General features: G+C 40.0%; 2 protein-coding genes across 6 annotated transcripts in view; both read right to left on the bottom strand.

Annotated features, from left to right (window-relative positions):
- Nucleotides 1–17,715, bottom strand: part of cpne1 (copine I) — a 33,916-nt gene that overhangs the window by 12,558 nt on the left and 3,643 nt on the right. For 2 of the 5 annotated variants that reach the window (XM_017450233.3, XM_017450230.3), the window contains exon 1: nucleotides 1,419–1,550. The exons of 1 other annotated variant lie outside the window; for it this stretch is intronic. The gene's annotated coding sequence lies outside the window, so the exon portion shown is untranslated. Of the gene's footprint in view, nucleotides 1–1,418; nucleotides 1,551–11,663; nucleotides 11,721–16,491; nucleotides 16,580–17,715 lie in introns of those variants that run through there. 2 more of the 5 variants (XM_053674054.1, XM_017450231.3) reach the window with 2 other exon arrangements.
- rbm12 (RNA binding motif protein 12) lies at nucleotides 11,822–16,581 on the bottom strand. The gene is made up of 2 exons (XM_017450227.3): nucleotides 16,492–16,581; nucleotides 11,822–15,560 (listed from the first exon to the last, which is right to left on the bottom strand). Exon 2 carries the CDS (start codon nucleotides 15,536–15,538, stop codon nucleotides 12,854–12,856), a length of 2,685 nt encoding a protein of 894 aa, XP_017305716.1. The 5' UTR covers nucleotides 15,539–15,560; nucleotides 16,492–16,581; the 3' UTR covers nucleotides 11,822–12,853.

Genomic DNA, 17,715 nt, shown 5'->3' with positions numbered 1-17,715 from the left:
TCTACCTGTTCAGTCAGTTGGTCATGGCCTTCGTGCAACTACTAGGTGTGGTTTCTGCTCATTTTCCAATCAAGCAACCACACGAGCACTGTGCGGTGAAGATTAGACAGACCTGCTCTACACAATACACATTTTTGCTTGTAGAGAGGAAGGCACCATTTCAAACAAAGGATCAGATTCAGTAATTCTCTCATTATAATGTACCCCATCCCAAAATGTGTAAAGCCTTTATTATTTTTTTTAATGACGAAGCCATTTTCTCCTGAACAATCTTGTATGACTGGTACAGCGGGTGTGGTCCGAGTCAGCAATTATTTTGATCTCTATTTAATCACTGCCAAACTGAACAGGCATGCACAATAGTCCTATGAGGAGGACGAGTGAGCCCGATTTTACTAAAAAAAGGGGGCAACACACACAGAGAAAAATAAATAAAAAGATTCTAAACCAGGGGTTCCCAAACTTTCCCAGGGCAAGGCCCCCCAAATGGCATTAACATTTGACTGAGGCCCCCCTTTTGCAAGATGTCTTTAAAACACATTAAAAATACAGACTTCTGAATATATCCCCCCCTTTTTTATTATTAATAATTACATCTTTACCTTACATCAGGAATTGATTGTGTTTGTGTGTGGTTGCCTGAGAGTGAGAATTTATTTTCTCACCAAATTGTTGAGTCCCCCCGGGCGCCCCCTGGCGGCTCCCACCCTGCACTACAGTTCCTGGGGTAGTTTTCTTCAAACCAAGTCTCTTGAACTTTTAGTGTGCATTCATTCAAAAAATGTACACCAAGTACTCACTTTAGATAGAAAAATAAATAGATGCTTTGCGTTACATAATTAATTGTTACAAATAAATTGAACAAAAAAATGTACACAATAGTCCCTTGAAGCAAACACCCCAGTGACTAGCAATGGCAAGGGTTGGCCATTTCTCGCCCTGAAAGTTCATATGGATTTACTTTCCCAAAACAACTTTATTAAAATGTTCATCAAACTGCCTTCACTTCACACTGACTCACAACCAGACGCCATTTCACTATGTTCACTGTAAAGCCCCAAAGGCACGCCATTCAGTCTCTGACTCACCGTGCACCACAGCTCTCTCCCCCATAAACCACCACTGCTCCAGTCCCTCCTCCCCCAGCCCTGACTTCCTCACGATACCAAACACCATAACACAGCCGTTATCGCTTCAGAATAAACTACTCACCCACTCAGAACCGTCAACTGGCGCGTGTCGCGTGCAATGACAACATTAACCCCGTCAATATAAAACTACAGTTCTAGTGCACGAGACGCCATGAAGATTAGCACTTCCGCATCTGCGTAAACGCACACTGTTAAAACATTCACACCAGTCCACCATACTGATTAATTAATTAAAGCAGCAAATGAGCCCGAGAGCACATGCCTAACCTTGATTATTTGCACAAAACACGGTCTTCTCCGCAGAAGCAGGCGCAGTCGAAGCTTTTCCGTACCCAAGCTGCTGAGGTAAAACAAAAAAAAAGAAGGTGTGGCCGAGAGCCCTACGATGCACAAACGCGTGATGTTATTGGTCGGGCTGGTACGAAAACGCAGCCTTCCTATTGGATAAATCAGCTGTCAATCATGCGTCTGTGCAGCACCACGCTCGAGCTGAACAACATTCCACACACAGCGCTTCATCAAATCAGACACAGCGGTCGCGTGCTCGTTTCCAGTGCTCACACAGAAAGCACTAATGATATAAAAGATAACAAAACCACACAGAATGTCACCCTGAACATATTAAAACCTTCAGCAGGCTTAATGGAGTCCACAGAAATCCAGAAGGAGGAATGTCTAAACTGTTGGTTGAAATGGGGGGTTAGGGAAGTGAGGGAGCCCATCGTGGGTCACGTGGGTGTGAGAGTCTGCTGGATGTCTACTCTACATGGATAATGTTAAGGATTAAGCTTGGGAAGTTTTCTATATGCCTGTTTCTGTTCTCTACAGCCCATACGTTTTAGTATTCATTATAAAAACACTCACCGTCCACTTTAATAGGAACACCTCTACACTTGCTCATTAATGCAGTTGTCCAATCAGACAAGCATGCGGCAGCAGCACAATGTATACAATCATGCACATACAGGTCAAGAGCTTCAGTTAATGTTCACATCAAACATCAGAATGGGGAAAAGGGTGTCTCTACAACTAAAGTCTAAAGTCTCTATGACTTTATGGCATAGATGTTGATACCAGAGAAGGATGATTGCAGAAACTGATCTGGGATTTATTTTCTCTCTCTCTCTCTCTCTCTCTCTCTCTCTCTCACACACACACACGTCTCTAGAGTTTACATGGAATGGTGAAAACCTCCCCCCCCCCCCCCCCCCCCAAAAAAAAAAATCCACACACACCACACGCTGTTTGTGGAGGGTCTGTAGGCTGAAACACCTTGTTGATAAGCAGGCAGCAGACAATGGCCAGATTGGTTTGAGCTGCCAGGAAGTCTATAGTAACTCATAAAATCATGGTGGGCAGAAAAGCATCTCTGAATGCACACCAAAGCTTGAGGTGGATGGCCACAGCAGGTTCCACTCCTGTCAGCTTAAGTAAAACTAAACTTGACTGGAAAAAGAAAAGTTTAGGTGAGTCTGTACCTATGATAGCCTCAGATTGTTGTTCTTGGCTGACAGGAGTGGAACCTGATGTGGTCTTCTGCTGTTGTAGGCCATCCACCTCAAGGTTCAATGTTTTGTGCATGCTGGGATGCGCTTCTGCTCACCACAGTTGTAGAGTGATTGAGTTTCTACAGTCCTTTATTGTAGCTATTGGAACGGCAAGGCCAGTTCATTTGTTTTTGCTGTGAACTGAAGACATTTGGGTTTGAGAACAAAAGACGAATGAGAAAAGACAGTTTATAATTTCAGTCTTTATTTCCAGGTATTTATATGTAGATGTGTTAAACAACATAGAATACAACATTTTGTATCAGAACACCCAATTTGTAGGTGAGCAAAAATACTGGAACATGTGACTGACCTGTGTTTGGAGTCATTGTTAGACTGATTGTTTAAACAATAAATAGCTCTGAACATCTACTCTTGCATTTAGCCTTCAGTTTCACCTGTGAAGACTGCATTCGCAAGTCTTACATCTGCAACGCATTGCACAAACATTGGGCATATCCAATACAACCATTTGGAACGTCCTGAAAAAGAAAGAAACCACTGGTGTACTGAGCAACAGACACCAAATGGGTTGGCCAAGGAAAGCAACAGCAGCTGATGACAAACTTTGTGAGAACTGTGAAAGGTAAACCCAAAAACAACAGTCAGTGACACCAACCTCCTTCACTGGACTGGAATAAAGGTATCACAATCCACCGTTCGGATAATACTTTGAAAGCAGAAATATAAAGGCCATACCACAAGATATAAACCACTCATCAGCAGTAAGAATTGGAATCCCAAATTGGAATTCACAAAGAAATACAGAGATGATCCACAAAAGTTCTGGAACCAAAATTAACCTCTACTAAAGTGATGGAAAGACCAAAGTGTGGAGAAAGAAAGGATCTGCTCATGATCCAAAGCATACAAGCTCATCTGTGAAACATGGTGGAGGTGGTGTCATGACCTGGGCTTGCACAGCTGCTTCTGGAACAGTCTCACTAATCTTCATTGATGATGTAACAGCAAATGAATTCAGAAGTCTATAGAAACAATCGCTCTGCCAATTTACAGAGAAATGCATTCCATATAATTGAGAGGAACATCATGCAGCAAGACAATGACCCAAAACACACTGCCAATCCAACAAAGGACTTCATCAGGGGGGAAAGTTTTACACTGGCCAAGTCAATCACCAGAGCTTAACCCAGTTGCACATGCATTTCACCTCTTGAAGATGAGACTGAAGGGAGAACCCCCCGAAAACAAACATCAACTGAAAGAGGCTGCAGTACAAGCATCACAAAGAAGAAATCAACAATTTGGTGATGTCAGAGAGTCAGAGGCTTAATATGGTTATTGCAAGCAAGAGATATGCAACCAAATATTAAGTGCTAATTACTTTTCTTTATTTCAAGATTTAACTGTTCTTCTACTTTTGCTCACCTAAAAATTGGATGGTCTGATACGAAAGGTTCTATGTTTTGTTGTTTAACACGTCTAGATACAAGTATCAGGAAATAAAAGCTGAAATCCTAAACTTCATCCAGCTTTCAATCTCAAACCCAAATGTCTTTGGTGTATAGCAAAAATAAATGAATTGACCTTGTCGTTCCAATAGTTTTGGAGAGGACTATATATCCTTACTGGCAGCTGAAATCAATCTGGACATTTCCCTCTGACCTCTCTTATCACAGTGTTTCCACTCACAGAACTGTCACTCCCTCAGTGTTTTTGTTTTTCATGCCATTCCCTGTAAATGATAGAAACTGTCGTGTGTGAAAATCCCAGCAAATCCGCAGTTTTTGAAATACTCAAACCAGCACATCTGGCACCAACAACCATGCCACAGTCACAGACATCAAATTTTGTCTGATATTTGACGTGAACATTACCTGAAGCTCCTTACCTGTATCTGCATGATTTTATGCACGGCCCTGCTGCCACATGATTGGATAACTGCATAAATGAGCAGGTGTACAGGTGTTCCTAATAAAGTGGACAGCGAGTGTGTGTATATACATATATACATACATATACACATTATTTTTATTATGCATGATGAGTTGTCATCAAAATAAATAAAAAAAATACAAAATACAAAATAAATCAAGATTCCTTCTGACCGACATAATACAGGAAAAAGCTAAATGAACACACTTTACTATATTGAAATGACAGCTTTATTTTTCCATATAGCAGTGTGAAACTTCTACTCTATCATGATCACCATTATGCCAAATGTTCAAATAAAGCTCTGTAATTGTGAATCATTAAAATAGAACATTTGAAAATCTCATCAATAAAGGAAAATTCCACCCTAAACGACTCCCGTCCATTAATCTTCATAATTAACTTATAAATCATCAATGGGGTCAAATTTATTTTGTAATGAAACTCAGTTGACACTTCTTTCATAGACACTACGTTACCCGCAATACTTTCCAACTACCTGCTGATTAGTGCTGCGTGGGATTAGTGCTACGTTCAAAAATGACTTGTAAGTGGTCCTCTGCAAGTTGTAATAACATTATTTCCCACCTCTGCCCATACAACATGCAAAGTGGGTAAAAAGAATCGATGATAGCATGTCTCTTGTTTGCTGTTAAAAGCTTTTATAGTTACAGGCTTAAGTGTCTATTGATACTGTACTACTATAGTGAACTTCAAACATTCATGCAACATTTTGGACTGACATTGCAGCACAGCAACAACAAGTACAGTGCCCTCCACTAATATTGGCATTAGGGGTATAAATAAGAGGTAACACATAGGCCAAATTCCCTTAGTCATTCATAACAATGGGTAAGAGCGAGGAATGTAGCTGTGATGTGCGGCAAAAGGTTGTTGAGCTTCACAAAATGGGACGCGTCTATAAGAAAATACACGAGCATTGAAAATGCCCATTTCCACCATCAGGGCAATAATTAAGAAGTTCCAGTCAACTGGAAATGTTATGAATCGACCTGGAATTGGACGTGTGTCTATTGGACGTGTGTCTATATCGTCTCAACACACTGTGAAGAGGACAAAAATCTCCAAGGATCACAGCTGGAGAACTGCAGAAGTTAGTTGCGTCTTGGGGTCAGAAAGTCTCCAAAACTACAATCCGAAGTCACCGACATCACCACAAGCTGTTTGGAAGAGTTTCAAGAAAAAAGCCTCTACTCTCATCCATGAAGATTCACGAAGATTTCATGAAATTTTTCATTGATAAGGTCGAAAATATTAGACGTGAAATACAGGCCATTAAATTAAAACCGGACAGTACTGTAACAAACCCATTACATGACAATGTAGTGATATCAGATCAATGTTTAGAGTGTTTTGCTCCGCTTAGAGAGACCGAACTAGCTACATTAATCTCTTCAGCCAATTCATCAACTTGCATACTAGATCCCGTACCTACATGTTTGTTTAAACAGATTTGTCCAGGAGTAATTGAACCACTTCTAAATATAATCAATTCTTCCCTAAGCACTGGCTATGTACCTAAATCACTTAAATTAGCAGTTATTAAACCCTTGATTAAAAAACCTGATCTTGACCCGTCTCAATTGTCCAACTATAGACCAATATCAAATTTCCCCTTCATCTCTAAGATTTTAGAAAAGGTTGTAGCAAAGCAGTTATGCTCGTACTTAGATAGGAATAACATTCATGAAATGTATCAGAGAGGATTTAGACCTCATCATAGCACAGAGACAGCGTTAGTTAAAGTTAAAGTAGTAAATGACCTTCTACTGACCTACGATCAGGGTTGTGTCTCGCTGCTTGTGTTACTCGACCTTAGTGCAGCTTTTGATACTATAGATCACACTATTCTACTTGATAGATTAGAAAATGTTGTTGGTATTAAGGGAACAGTCCTCTCCTGGCTCAGGTCTTATCTGACCGATCATTATCAGTTCGTAGATGTAAATGGTGATTTCTCCATGCGTGCTGAGGTTACTTTTGGGAGTTCCACAGGGTTCTTTTTTAGGCCCACTTCTCTTTACTCTATATATGCTACCCCTAGGTCAAATTATTCGTAAACATGGAATTAGCTTCCACTGTTATGCTGATGATACACAGCTGTATGTTTCAGCGAAGCCAGAGGACAGACAGAAGCTTAGTAAAGTTGAGGATTGTGTAAAGGACATTAGACATTGGATGTTAACTTACTTCCTTCTACTTAATTCTGATAAAACAGAAATACTTTTATTAGGCCCACGTGTAGCTAGAAGTATTCTTTCTGATCACATGGTTACTCTGGATGGTCTTTCTGTTTCATCATGTGCAGCAGTTAAAGACCTTGGAGTGATTATTGACTCCAGTCTATCATTTGATGCTCATGTAGATAATATTACTAGGATAGCCTTCTTTCATCTCAGAAATATTTCTAAAATAAGAAATATATTGTCACTACATGATGCGGAAATACTAGTTCATGCATTCGTCACCTCTAGATTAGATTACTGTAATGCCTAACTGTCTGGATGTTCCAGTAGGAATATAAATAAGCTCCAGTTAGTCCAGAATGCAGCTGCTAGAGTCCTAACTAGAACTAGAAGATACGACCATATCACACCGATATTATCAATACTGCACTGGCTCCCAGTAAAATCTCGCATTAACTATAAAATACTTTTATTAACCTATAAAGCACTAAATGGTCTCGCGCCACAATATCTAAGCGACCTTTTGGTTTTCTATGATCCGCCACGCCTACTTAGATCAAAAGATGCAGGCTATCTGACGGTACCTCGAATAGTGAAGGCTACAGCAGGGGGAAGAGCTTTCTCTTATAGGGCCCCACAGTTATGGAACAGTCTTCCTATTAGTGTTCGGGACGCAGACACAGTCTCAGTGTTTAAGTCTAGGCTTAAAACGTATTTGTTTACTCAAGCCTACCCTGACTAGATTCTGTTCTACTTTCTCCCTCTCTCCTTTCGCCGAGCCCCACCCGAATTTATGGAGATACTAGAGATCCAGATCCTTTCTGCCTCTGGATGGAGCTCAAATCTTCTCTAATTCCAGACTGCTGGGACTACGGCTGCTCTTAACACCATACAGACTTCATATAAATCCATAATGAACTTTTTCACAATATCTGTTGTGACCCAGATGAGGATGTGTTCCCTTCTGAGTCGGGTTCCTCTCAAGGTTTCTTCCTCTTAAAACATCTTAGGGAGTTTTTCCTTGCCACCGTCGCCACTCAGTGGCTTGCTCAGTTGGGATAAATTCACACCTTTAATATCTGTATACCGTGTTGATATTTCTGTAAAGCTGCTTTGAGACAATGTCTATTGTAAAAAGCACTATACAAAAAATTAAATTGGAATCCAAAAACTAACTCTAGCATCTTCAGTGTGCCAGACACTACTGGGACTTCAACTGGGATCGGGTTCTATGGTCAGATGAAACCAGAATAGAGGTTTTTGGTAATAAACACAGAGGTGGTTCTGGAGCACACAGAGAGGTAGCCATATGGAAAAGTACCTCATGCCCACGGTTAAATATGGAGGTGGATCTTTAATGTTTTGGGGCTGTTTTTCTGTCAGAGGACCTGGACATTTTGTTAGGATACATGGCATCATGGACTCTATCAAATATCAACAGATATTAAATGAAAACCTGACTGTCTCTGCCAGAAAGCTTCAAATGGGCTGTGGTTTGATCTTCCAGCAGGACAATGATCCAAAACATCATCAAAATCAACACAGAAATGGTTTACTGACCACAAAATCAAGGTCCCGTCATGACCATCCCAGTCCCCTGACCTAAACCCTATAGAAAACCTTTGGGGTGAACTGAAGAGGAGAGTCCATCAGGCTCCGAAATCTGAAGGATCTGGAGAGATTCTGTATGGAGGAACGGTCTCAGATCCCTCACCATGTATTCTCCAACCTCATCAGGCGTTATAGGAGAAGACTCAGAGCTGTTATCTTGGCAAAAGCATGCCAATAATTGTTGCACACATAAAATTTATATATAATTATTTTTGATAAACCTGTGTTGTATTCGCAATTGTTTGGTATCCATGCGAGCAGAATATTTTTGTGATTTTTTTTCAACGAAAGATCAAAAGGTTAATCAATAAAGAGTTTTCCACAGCCTTCTTTGCTCATATTTAACAAGGGTGCCAATATTAGTGGAGGGCACTGTAGTTTTAGCAACAAGCTAGCCAGCTAACATTAGTGATAACAAATGTTGATCACCTTTTGAAAACACAGTGATCAGTATGGTCAATTCTACAGATTTAACTAAATGCTGTGTGTATATTTACTGATCTAAAGCAAATACTGCTATAAACTAGTAAGTAAAGAAGTAGAAAGGGTGCTTTACACTGTTCACAGTGCGAGTGGCCATTTTGATGTCACTCCATAACGGGGAAAGGGCCTGGTACTTGAGAAGACTACCCCAAGTTGAGTTGAAATTGCATGTGGAGAGGGCATTTACCGTGGCTTTTCACCTCAATTGCAGCATTAACCCTCGCTTCATCATTGCCTCAAGTAAGCTTTAGTCCTTTAGTCCGTCCAGCTCTTAACTCCGCATCTGTACGTTAGGTTCGTTAAGCAGCATCACTCATTTCTGAGATCACTGAATTTGTCCCACTAAAAGACTTTGTAACTGTGCTAGAAATAACTACGTCCCCCTGTGATGTCAGCACAGCACAGCACAGCACAGCACAGCCATTACCTCCTCATGGGAATAATAATTAGCACCAGAATCACTAAGCACATCAAACATAATATTAAATAATAATTCAATATTAATTATAATAATTTTTAAAATGTCTTTCAAAGTGGTGTTTTCCTTTAAGGGAAAATATTGCTAGTTTACATTATACAGTAATGATTTATTGGACCACCTTCAACAAAAAAGGAATCAGAAGGCATTTTGATATTTCAGTGATCACTCACACGCACGCACGCACACGCACGTACGTGCTGGAGCTCTGTTCCCACACACTCAACAATTTTACCCTTCGTCTAAACATGTTTTTGCTTGATACTTGGTTTGTGCTCCAAAGTGGACCCATTAATCTGTTAGCTAAATACAAACAAAACAAAAAAGTTAAGAACCAAAGTTGTATAGGCAATAACAAAAATACATAACATGAAAGTTACAACAAATCCACTTGCAATTCTCAGCGGTTTAATTTATTAACAAGTGAATTCTGAGAATAAAATAAATAAACAGCCACACATGAGCTCTAGAAGAGCATTAAATATCATCTATCCTCCCTAATCATATTTAAGCGCTCACAAGGCCTTCTTATCTAATGTCTGCACATCGTTAGTTTAAAACACTCCGTGCCATCCAATGCAACTCTTTACCTGTATTGACACGATCAATACACGGTGATAAACTTCACTTACTTTGTACTCGTATACTAGACTATCCAACTGTGGCAAAGCATGAAACAGAAAAACACAGCAATGCTCTGGCAAAATCCTGGACACCAGCGATAATAAATCATTTTAGGTGTCAATTTATTAAACATAACTAAACCTATCCTCATGCCTGGCCATTTTAAAATGTAAATAACTCTAGAATCTTTTATTTACAGTTGGGGAAACAGACCACATATGAGCATAATACAGACATTACAGATGAATCAGTAAAATGCTATTACTAATAAATCCACACTCTGGGATTCCAGAATATACAGCTACCAATTAAAGAGCCTGTGGTGCAAGAATCAGCCGTTAGTGACATAACATTTAAAAGCTTTAATGGGTGTTGTTGATAAGACTATAGCACAAAAACCAGTAGAAAACCCAGAACTGACACTATTGACAGTCAGTGAGAATAACTTGAACAGAAATAACAATCTCTGATGGTAGTTTCAGACAATCGGCTTTGTAAATAGCCTTCATTTACTCAGTTTCATATCATCAGTCCAAGTACGCATGCACAATAGCTAGAGCAGAAGAGCTGTCCTGAACAGTAAGGCTTTATTGTATTACATATCTCTATGCAATAAAGGTAACCTCCATTTAGCTTTTGATTCAGCAATGCCACAAAATTCAGCTTCGACTTCAGCTTAATTAAGAAGCACAATGATGTTGCCAAGAAAATCTAATTGGTCATAAATGATTTAATACATTAAATAAAAGGTATTAAATAAATAAATAAATAAATAAATAAATAAAAAATCGCCTGTCAGAGATTACGGAGTTGTCAGCAGCTCCAGACTGAACATCATGAAAATGCCAAAGAGACCATTCCGGGGCTATAGCCACAGGCAAACACAGGGATGGGGGAGGGGGGAGGGGGGTAGCATAAGGTTATAGATGTCAGTCTTCTCAAAGAAATGCAAAACAGCCAACTGAGTAAATGACCAGATCATGTTTAGGCACAAATATTCACAAAGTAGATGTCTTAGAAATAAAGCCAGTGTACCTCCAGACATGCAGCTGTATAAAGACAAACAAACAGGGCTGAGTTTCAAAACTTACCTTCAATAACACACTAAGATGACTAAAGTAGATCTTAATCACAGTGGTCAAAAGCCAAATAGTAATACACTGATGCATACGAATCGGAATCATCAGTAGCTGTTAATATTGCATAGTATAGAGCGTGTTTCTGGATGCAACTCTCAAGAAGCATTGACAAAGGAGGTGCCACTGGACCAGTACATAGTCATATGCTTTATGAAAGAAGCCAATCTCCCAACACGAACACATACAGACCAGCTCCAGATGAATATATGCTTTGGGTTTGGTTCAACATTGAACACTAACATCATATATTAACTCCTACGGATATACCCAGACAAAAAAACATTTAAAAATCTCTGAAAAACTGCGGCTCCATAGCATGCAATCCACAGCATCACTGTCCATAGCCAAGCATACCACAAAACTAGAACCATAACAGCAAACGATTGCTGTTTAAAATGTACAGCTAAGTTTGCACATAAACTTTAGCAAAACTTACTTTTCATATCTTTGTTAAAGCCCAGGCAGGAACTAAATTCATTTATATATTTAAAAAGAAAAAAATGTGGTGCACACCATGACAACATTACCTCAGAAACCCAGCAGGACTTTCAAAGTCATTGCTTTCGTTGTGGAACAAAAATCACAAATCTTGCAATATCCAAAACCTAGATTAACACAAAAAGAAGCCTTCCATGAAAACGTGCATTTCATACAATTTTTGGGGTACACATGTGAAACATCAAAGTCAGCAGAGGAAAAACAATCTTTATTGTTTATTTGAAACAGGAAAAGGGGAACAGGAGAAAAAAATACAATACCTTGCAAATTCAAAAAATTCAGGAATGTCATTTTATTGACAAAATAGTTATGCTGGAAAAATATGTACAACAGCAAATAAACTTTAACACCAAAATAACTGTGTAAAGCTGACATCTTAAAAAACAAACAGCAAAAAAAAAAAAAAACGCTATTATATCACAGCAAACAAAGGGGGTAAAAAAACAAAACACACATACACATGGTGGAGAGCAGTTAAAAGGAAGCGTGTAAAGCTTTCATTTACAAAACATTGCACTGCCGCATGTATTAAGCAATGCTGCTTATCCATTTACAGTGAATAAAGTCAATGCATTCATCATCTTGTGTTTCTCACAGGTAGAAATGAATTCTATAGACCTTGCACTCAAAGTGGAATATCAACTGACAAAACACTTTCATGCATTTACTGCCTATAGTGAAAATAAAACTAAAACAGAAGGGCCGGAATTGTATTTAAGGGCACATATACCATACACCATGCATGGCAGCATTAGGTGTACCCATCTGAGAAAAACCACAAAATATACTGCACATTTAGTAGTGCAAATGGTCAAAAAACTGGATTTGGATAATGAATATGAGCAAAGAGGGAATTAGAGAAAGACAAGACATTTGCCAGTAAAGACATTGCAGCATAGCCATCAGCCTACACTTGCAAGATTCAACAATTAAGTGTTCTTACACTTCATGAATTCTTCAAAACCTCAGCTCTCACATGATTGGACACCAGTCTCAAGCATTTTAGACAAAGACAGAAACAATAAATCACCCCTTAAACAGTTCGCGTCACAATCACACTTTAAAAGGGTCAACATATATTTGACTCTTGGATCTACTTTACTGGTTTTAGTATGACATCTGATAAGAGAGAAAAAAGAAAAAAAAAATGTTACACCACTCTAAGCTCTGTGAATAGAAAAAGCTCAGTGCATGTCCATTTATTGTGTCACGATTTCCTTCATCCCATAGTGATTTTTACTTTTCTTGCACCAATAGGCCTATCATTTAGGTCCATAACAGCAGACATTGCTTCATCATGGGAATCAAATGCAACCATTGCCTCTCCTGTAGGCAGTCCCTTCTCACTAAATTGCAGGCACACAGAGCCAGGCAACACCTTATAACCATAGAAGAAATCTAATATTTCATCAACTGTAACAGTAAAAGGCATATTTTGAATTTTGACAATGGTGGGCCGTGGGTTGCCTACACCACCAGTGATTGATGCCCTTGGGTTTTCAGAGGATGGACCAAAGGCAGGTTGAGAGCCTGCTGAACGACTTTGGTTTCCACCACGGTTTTGACTTGCGCCTTTCCTTGAAGATCCATTATCAAATGACGGCATGCTCCTTAAGCTCTCTGGGGCGCCAACAAAACCAGGAGGTGCACTGTTGCCACCGGGTCGGAAACCAGGGGGCTCCAAGACAGGCCCTGGTAAGTGCCCCCCAACAATAGGTGGAGGAACAGAAAGCGAAACATCACCCAAGGCTGTACCTAATGGAGGTAGAGGTGGTGGGCCTGCTAAGCCATTACCTGGGGCAGCAAATGGGTTGACAAAAGGAGGGCCATTACCAAGGTTCCCCACAGCACTCCGAAGAAAACTGAACTCCTCCCCGGTCATTCCAGGGAAAGCATGTTGTGCTTGAGCTTGGATTTGGGCTTGCACTTGGGCCTGAGCTTGGGCTTGGGCCTGGGCCTGGGCATGTGCATGTGCATGTGCAAGGGAATTGTTTTGAGCCTTTTGTCCCCGCTTTGACTGTGGAGGAGGGTTTCTCTCAACCTCCTTCATCTGCTCATATGTAACCAAGTGGACAAAAGCATCCCTGCCATTTAACTTTTGCCTATGTAATCTTTCAGCTTTATGGGCATCCTCCTCAGATTTAAACTGCACCACGGCTTGGCCAAGGCCATTACCATTGCCATCAACTAGTACTTTGAGGCTGTCTTCAAACAACTGAATTCCATCCAAAAACAGGCGTACATCTTTCTTTGACACATTATAGGGGATATTTGTTATATGAGCACAAATTCGAGCACCCTTTCCACCCTCTGATAAGTTACCTTTATGATCCCCCTGGGAACCCTGCATTCTTTTGCGAATTGCATCAATCTTTTCAAACATGTTTTTCTTTGTGATAGGGTGCACTTGTATAAATCGACTTCCCATGTACTGCATGTGGCATCCAAGAGCAACTTTATAGTCCATTTCATTTCTAAACTCAACAAAACCCTCCCCTGTTGCCCTGCCATTGGGTCCATATGCAATGTAAATGCTGTCTTCAACAATGTCCAGGTTTTTGAAAAATTCAAATATCTGCTTATTTTCTGCTTCATATGGGAGCCCCTTTAAATACACACAGAACTCCTGTTTATGAGGTGACCGAGACCTAGCACGTTCTCGACCAGAAGGGGAAGCGGAGGTAATACTTCCACGATGATGCCGATTCTGCTCCGAGTCACTGTTTACTTTAAGATGCTCTGCACCTGATCCCTGCGTATCTCTCCATTGCCTCTCTGAAGCAGGAGATATTTCTATATACCTTTGGCCTATCATACCAGTGTTTCGTTTAAGAGCTTCAAAGGAATCTTGGGGTGTAAAAAATTTTACCAAAGCCCTGCCACTGCTCCTTCCAAGACCATCTCTGAGTATCCGAATAGAGTCAACCCCTAATCCGTGGAAAAATTCTCCAATTTCAATTTCAGATGTACTGTAAGGAAGGCCTTGAACCTGTATGTACAACTCATCAGGGTTCATCAGTGCTGATTTCAAATGGGCCTGGAGATTAAGCGGATTTAGAGGGTTTAGTGGGTTAAGAAACATTGGATTTGGGTTTCCTAGAGACAAAGGTGGTCCTGAGCCAGCAAGACCACCACCCACAGGTCCAACTGGCGGGGGAACACCAGGATTGAAAGGAGGGAGTGCAGAGAGGTGTTGCATGTGAGCCATGGGAGGGACTGGTGGCACTGAGGATAAAGGGTTTACAGCTGGTACTGGGGGTAATGTGGACACTGGTGGTGGTCCTGGCATGGGTGGCATAGGTGGTAAGGTTGGCATCGTAGGCAAGGGGGGTATTGGAGGAGGTACAGTACTTAAGGAGGACATCGCAGTAGTCATGGTGGACCCCATGCTAAGATTTGGGCTGCTGAAATTATTAAAGTTTGGAGGCATGTTACCCATGGTTGTAGAAGCAAAGGTTGGGGCACTTTTGTTGCTTACAGGCTCATTAACAGAGACAGCTGTGGTTGCTGTAGTTGAAGTGGTATTACTAAAACCTTGTGCAGTGGTTGGCAAGCTAACCCTTTCAGTTCCTCCAATATTGGGAGGCCCTGACCTATTACTATTTCCTGAAGCACCATCTGCATTACCAGTTTCGAAACGCCTGCGGCTCAACTCAATCATGTTTTGCATCTCAGTTTTGCTGCTAAGTAACAGTGACACTTTGGAACCTTTGATTGTTCCCCCTGTGCGCATCATTCCAAGCCTTGCATCTTCATCTGTTGCAAACACGATAAAAGCTTCACCATGGTCACCCCCTACAATATGCACGCCACCATCCGGGATTGTCAGACCGGAGAAGAAATGGCGAATGTCCATGGTGCCCGCCACAATAGGGAGGCCCTGCAAACGGATGACCACAGCCATGCTGAGGTGCTATAACGCACACCTGTAGATGAAAAAAGGCAACGACCATCAGACTAGGGTGAAGGAAAGGTTAGTAGGACAAAGTCACACAAAAGCAGCCTAAAACCATAGAATGGGGAGGATGAAAGTTGTTGTACACAAAGCATTTGAGCAATCACAATGAAAACAGCAAAAACAAATGCAGTCAGCTCTCCATAACCAAAAGCAATCAAACAATGATTTCTTGTCACTGAGCTCACGTCATAAAAAATAACAAAATAATAACATGTTTAATGCGAAAATGCTCCAATCCTTCTACATGTAGTTCCCACATGAATAACCACTGTGTACAAAAAGCCAATTTCAACCAAGGACAGGTATAGTTTGAAATCAATTTGGACATACTTCTGACCACAGTTATTTATTTTGTTACTTGGGCATTGATTGTGAACATTTGGATTTCACGAATTAAGTATTGAATCCTCTACAATTCTTTTCCGTTTCATATCTGTACTAAATAACTCTGATATCAACAAAATCAGAAAGTGGAACAGCCCAGTAAATTTGTCAATTGATCTGCATAAACACGAGCCAGGCTTCCTGCTCACAAACATAAATATGGTACATAATGGATAGCAGATAAGAGCTTAAAACCATTCTTACTCATAAATGTAAACATGAATAGTGAATTTCCATGGATAGTGAATTTCCATGGATAACATTTATTAAAAAAATAAATAAATAAAAAATCCAGCAAACAGCTCAGGAAACATTAATAGAGGGCTTCCAATTCAGGTATTTCTCAGAATATGGCAGCGTAATGTTATCTGTACATTTGATAAACAACATTGCTTTTTGTGCTGAATAAATCTTAAAGTCATTAGCTTGAATAAAGCTCAACAAGTAAACAAAGAGACGTGTACAAGAAAAATCTTAAATGTGTCTAATGAACTAAAGGCTACGCAAATTCTTACCTGTATAATTAGTGGTGGTTCGTTATTAGTTGTGGACGAAACCCAAGCCAATCTTGTCGTCAATCATTTAAAATCAACTCTCGACTGTAATAAGAGAATAAACGGAGGCAAAAACATCAATGCAAACAGCAATGTATCCAACAACGCCCAGTATGCATGTTCTAGTACACCACTCAGCAACAGCCATTTCAAGCTTTTAGCATAATACACATCAAATCCAGCGTTCATTCATTTTGATCAACATTCACACCAGAGGTCTGGCTAGCTGCAAAAGCCCTTGCCAGGTTATAAAGCTAGAACATAATATACTTCATTATGAACTCAGCAGAAAATCATGCAGAAGAGCAAAACCAAAAACTGTTAACATTTTCAAACATGAAGATTCCCAATGATGGAGCAAAAAAAAAAAAAAAAAAAAAAAACAAACAAACAAAAACCCACACATACGAAAAACACAAATTAATATGCTATTTAAGGCATTTTCTCATATTATATTTGAGTCTAATGCATGGATATAGTGAGATAAAATGATGATACAATAGGTATCATCATCAATTAGACATATACAATACCAGCTGCAATAGGATACTGTGTGCAATAAATACAAGTGTACAGGTAGGATAGACTGACTACCACTTACGGTTACTAAAACGTGAATCTCTAAACAATCTTCAATGCAAATTTCATCTAAAATCAACTGACGAATGTGCACCAACAACATACTACTATGGACTACTTGAGCCTGCTATGCACCCGAGACTCAAGTGAATGAAACTAACTGCATTTACGCTCATACTATACTATTGTACTAGAGCCCTCGAAATTGCAGATTAACACTATTTTGTGCTAAAATCACAAGACCCACAAGCAGCGCAGTAAAGTATTAAAATCTAGTAGCAGATGCTGCAAATACAAATTGCTTAGAGTGAAAACATACACATAGTGGGGCCCACCTAGAGACCTCCACGAATAATGGTGGCATAACAAAATATGACGATGCCTCTGACAGCAAAATTAGTGGTTAATGATTAGCAAACACCAACCTGAAATTGTAGCTAGCAATCTATGTGGTTATCAGACATAAGCACTGTAAAGTAAGGAAGCAAATACCAAGGGTGTGCTGTTATAGGAAAATAATCTACAAAAGGGGTGGTAGGGTGCATTGACAAAGCAGAGTTCTTTTTAGAGCTGCAACAACTAATCGATAAAATCAATTATGAAAAT

The sequence above is a fragment of the Ictalurus punctatus genome, chromosome 21 (assembly GCF_001660625.3).
Source record: "Ictalurus punctatus breed USDA103 chromosome 21, Coco_2.0, whole genome shotgun sequence".
In the NCBI taxonomy this organism is placed as follows: Eukaryota; Metazoa; Chordata; class Actinopteri; order Siluriformes; family Ictaluridae; genus Ictalurus; species Ictalurus punctatus.
Note: the sequence above shows the minus strand (reverse complement) of the source record. Positions and strands in the feature narration are given on the sequence as shown.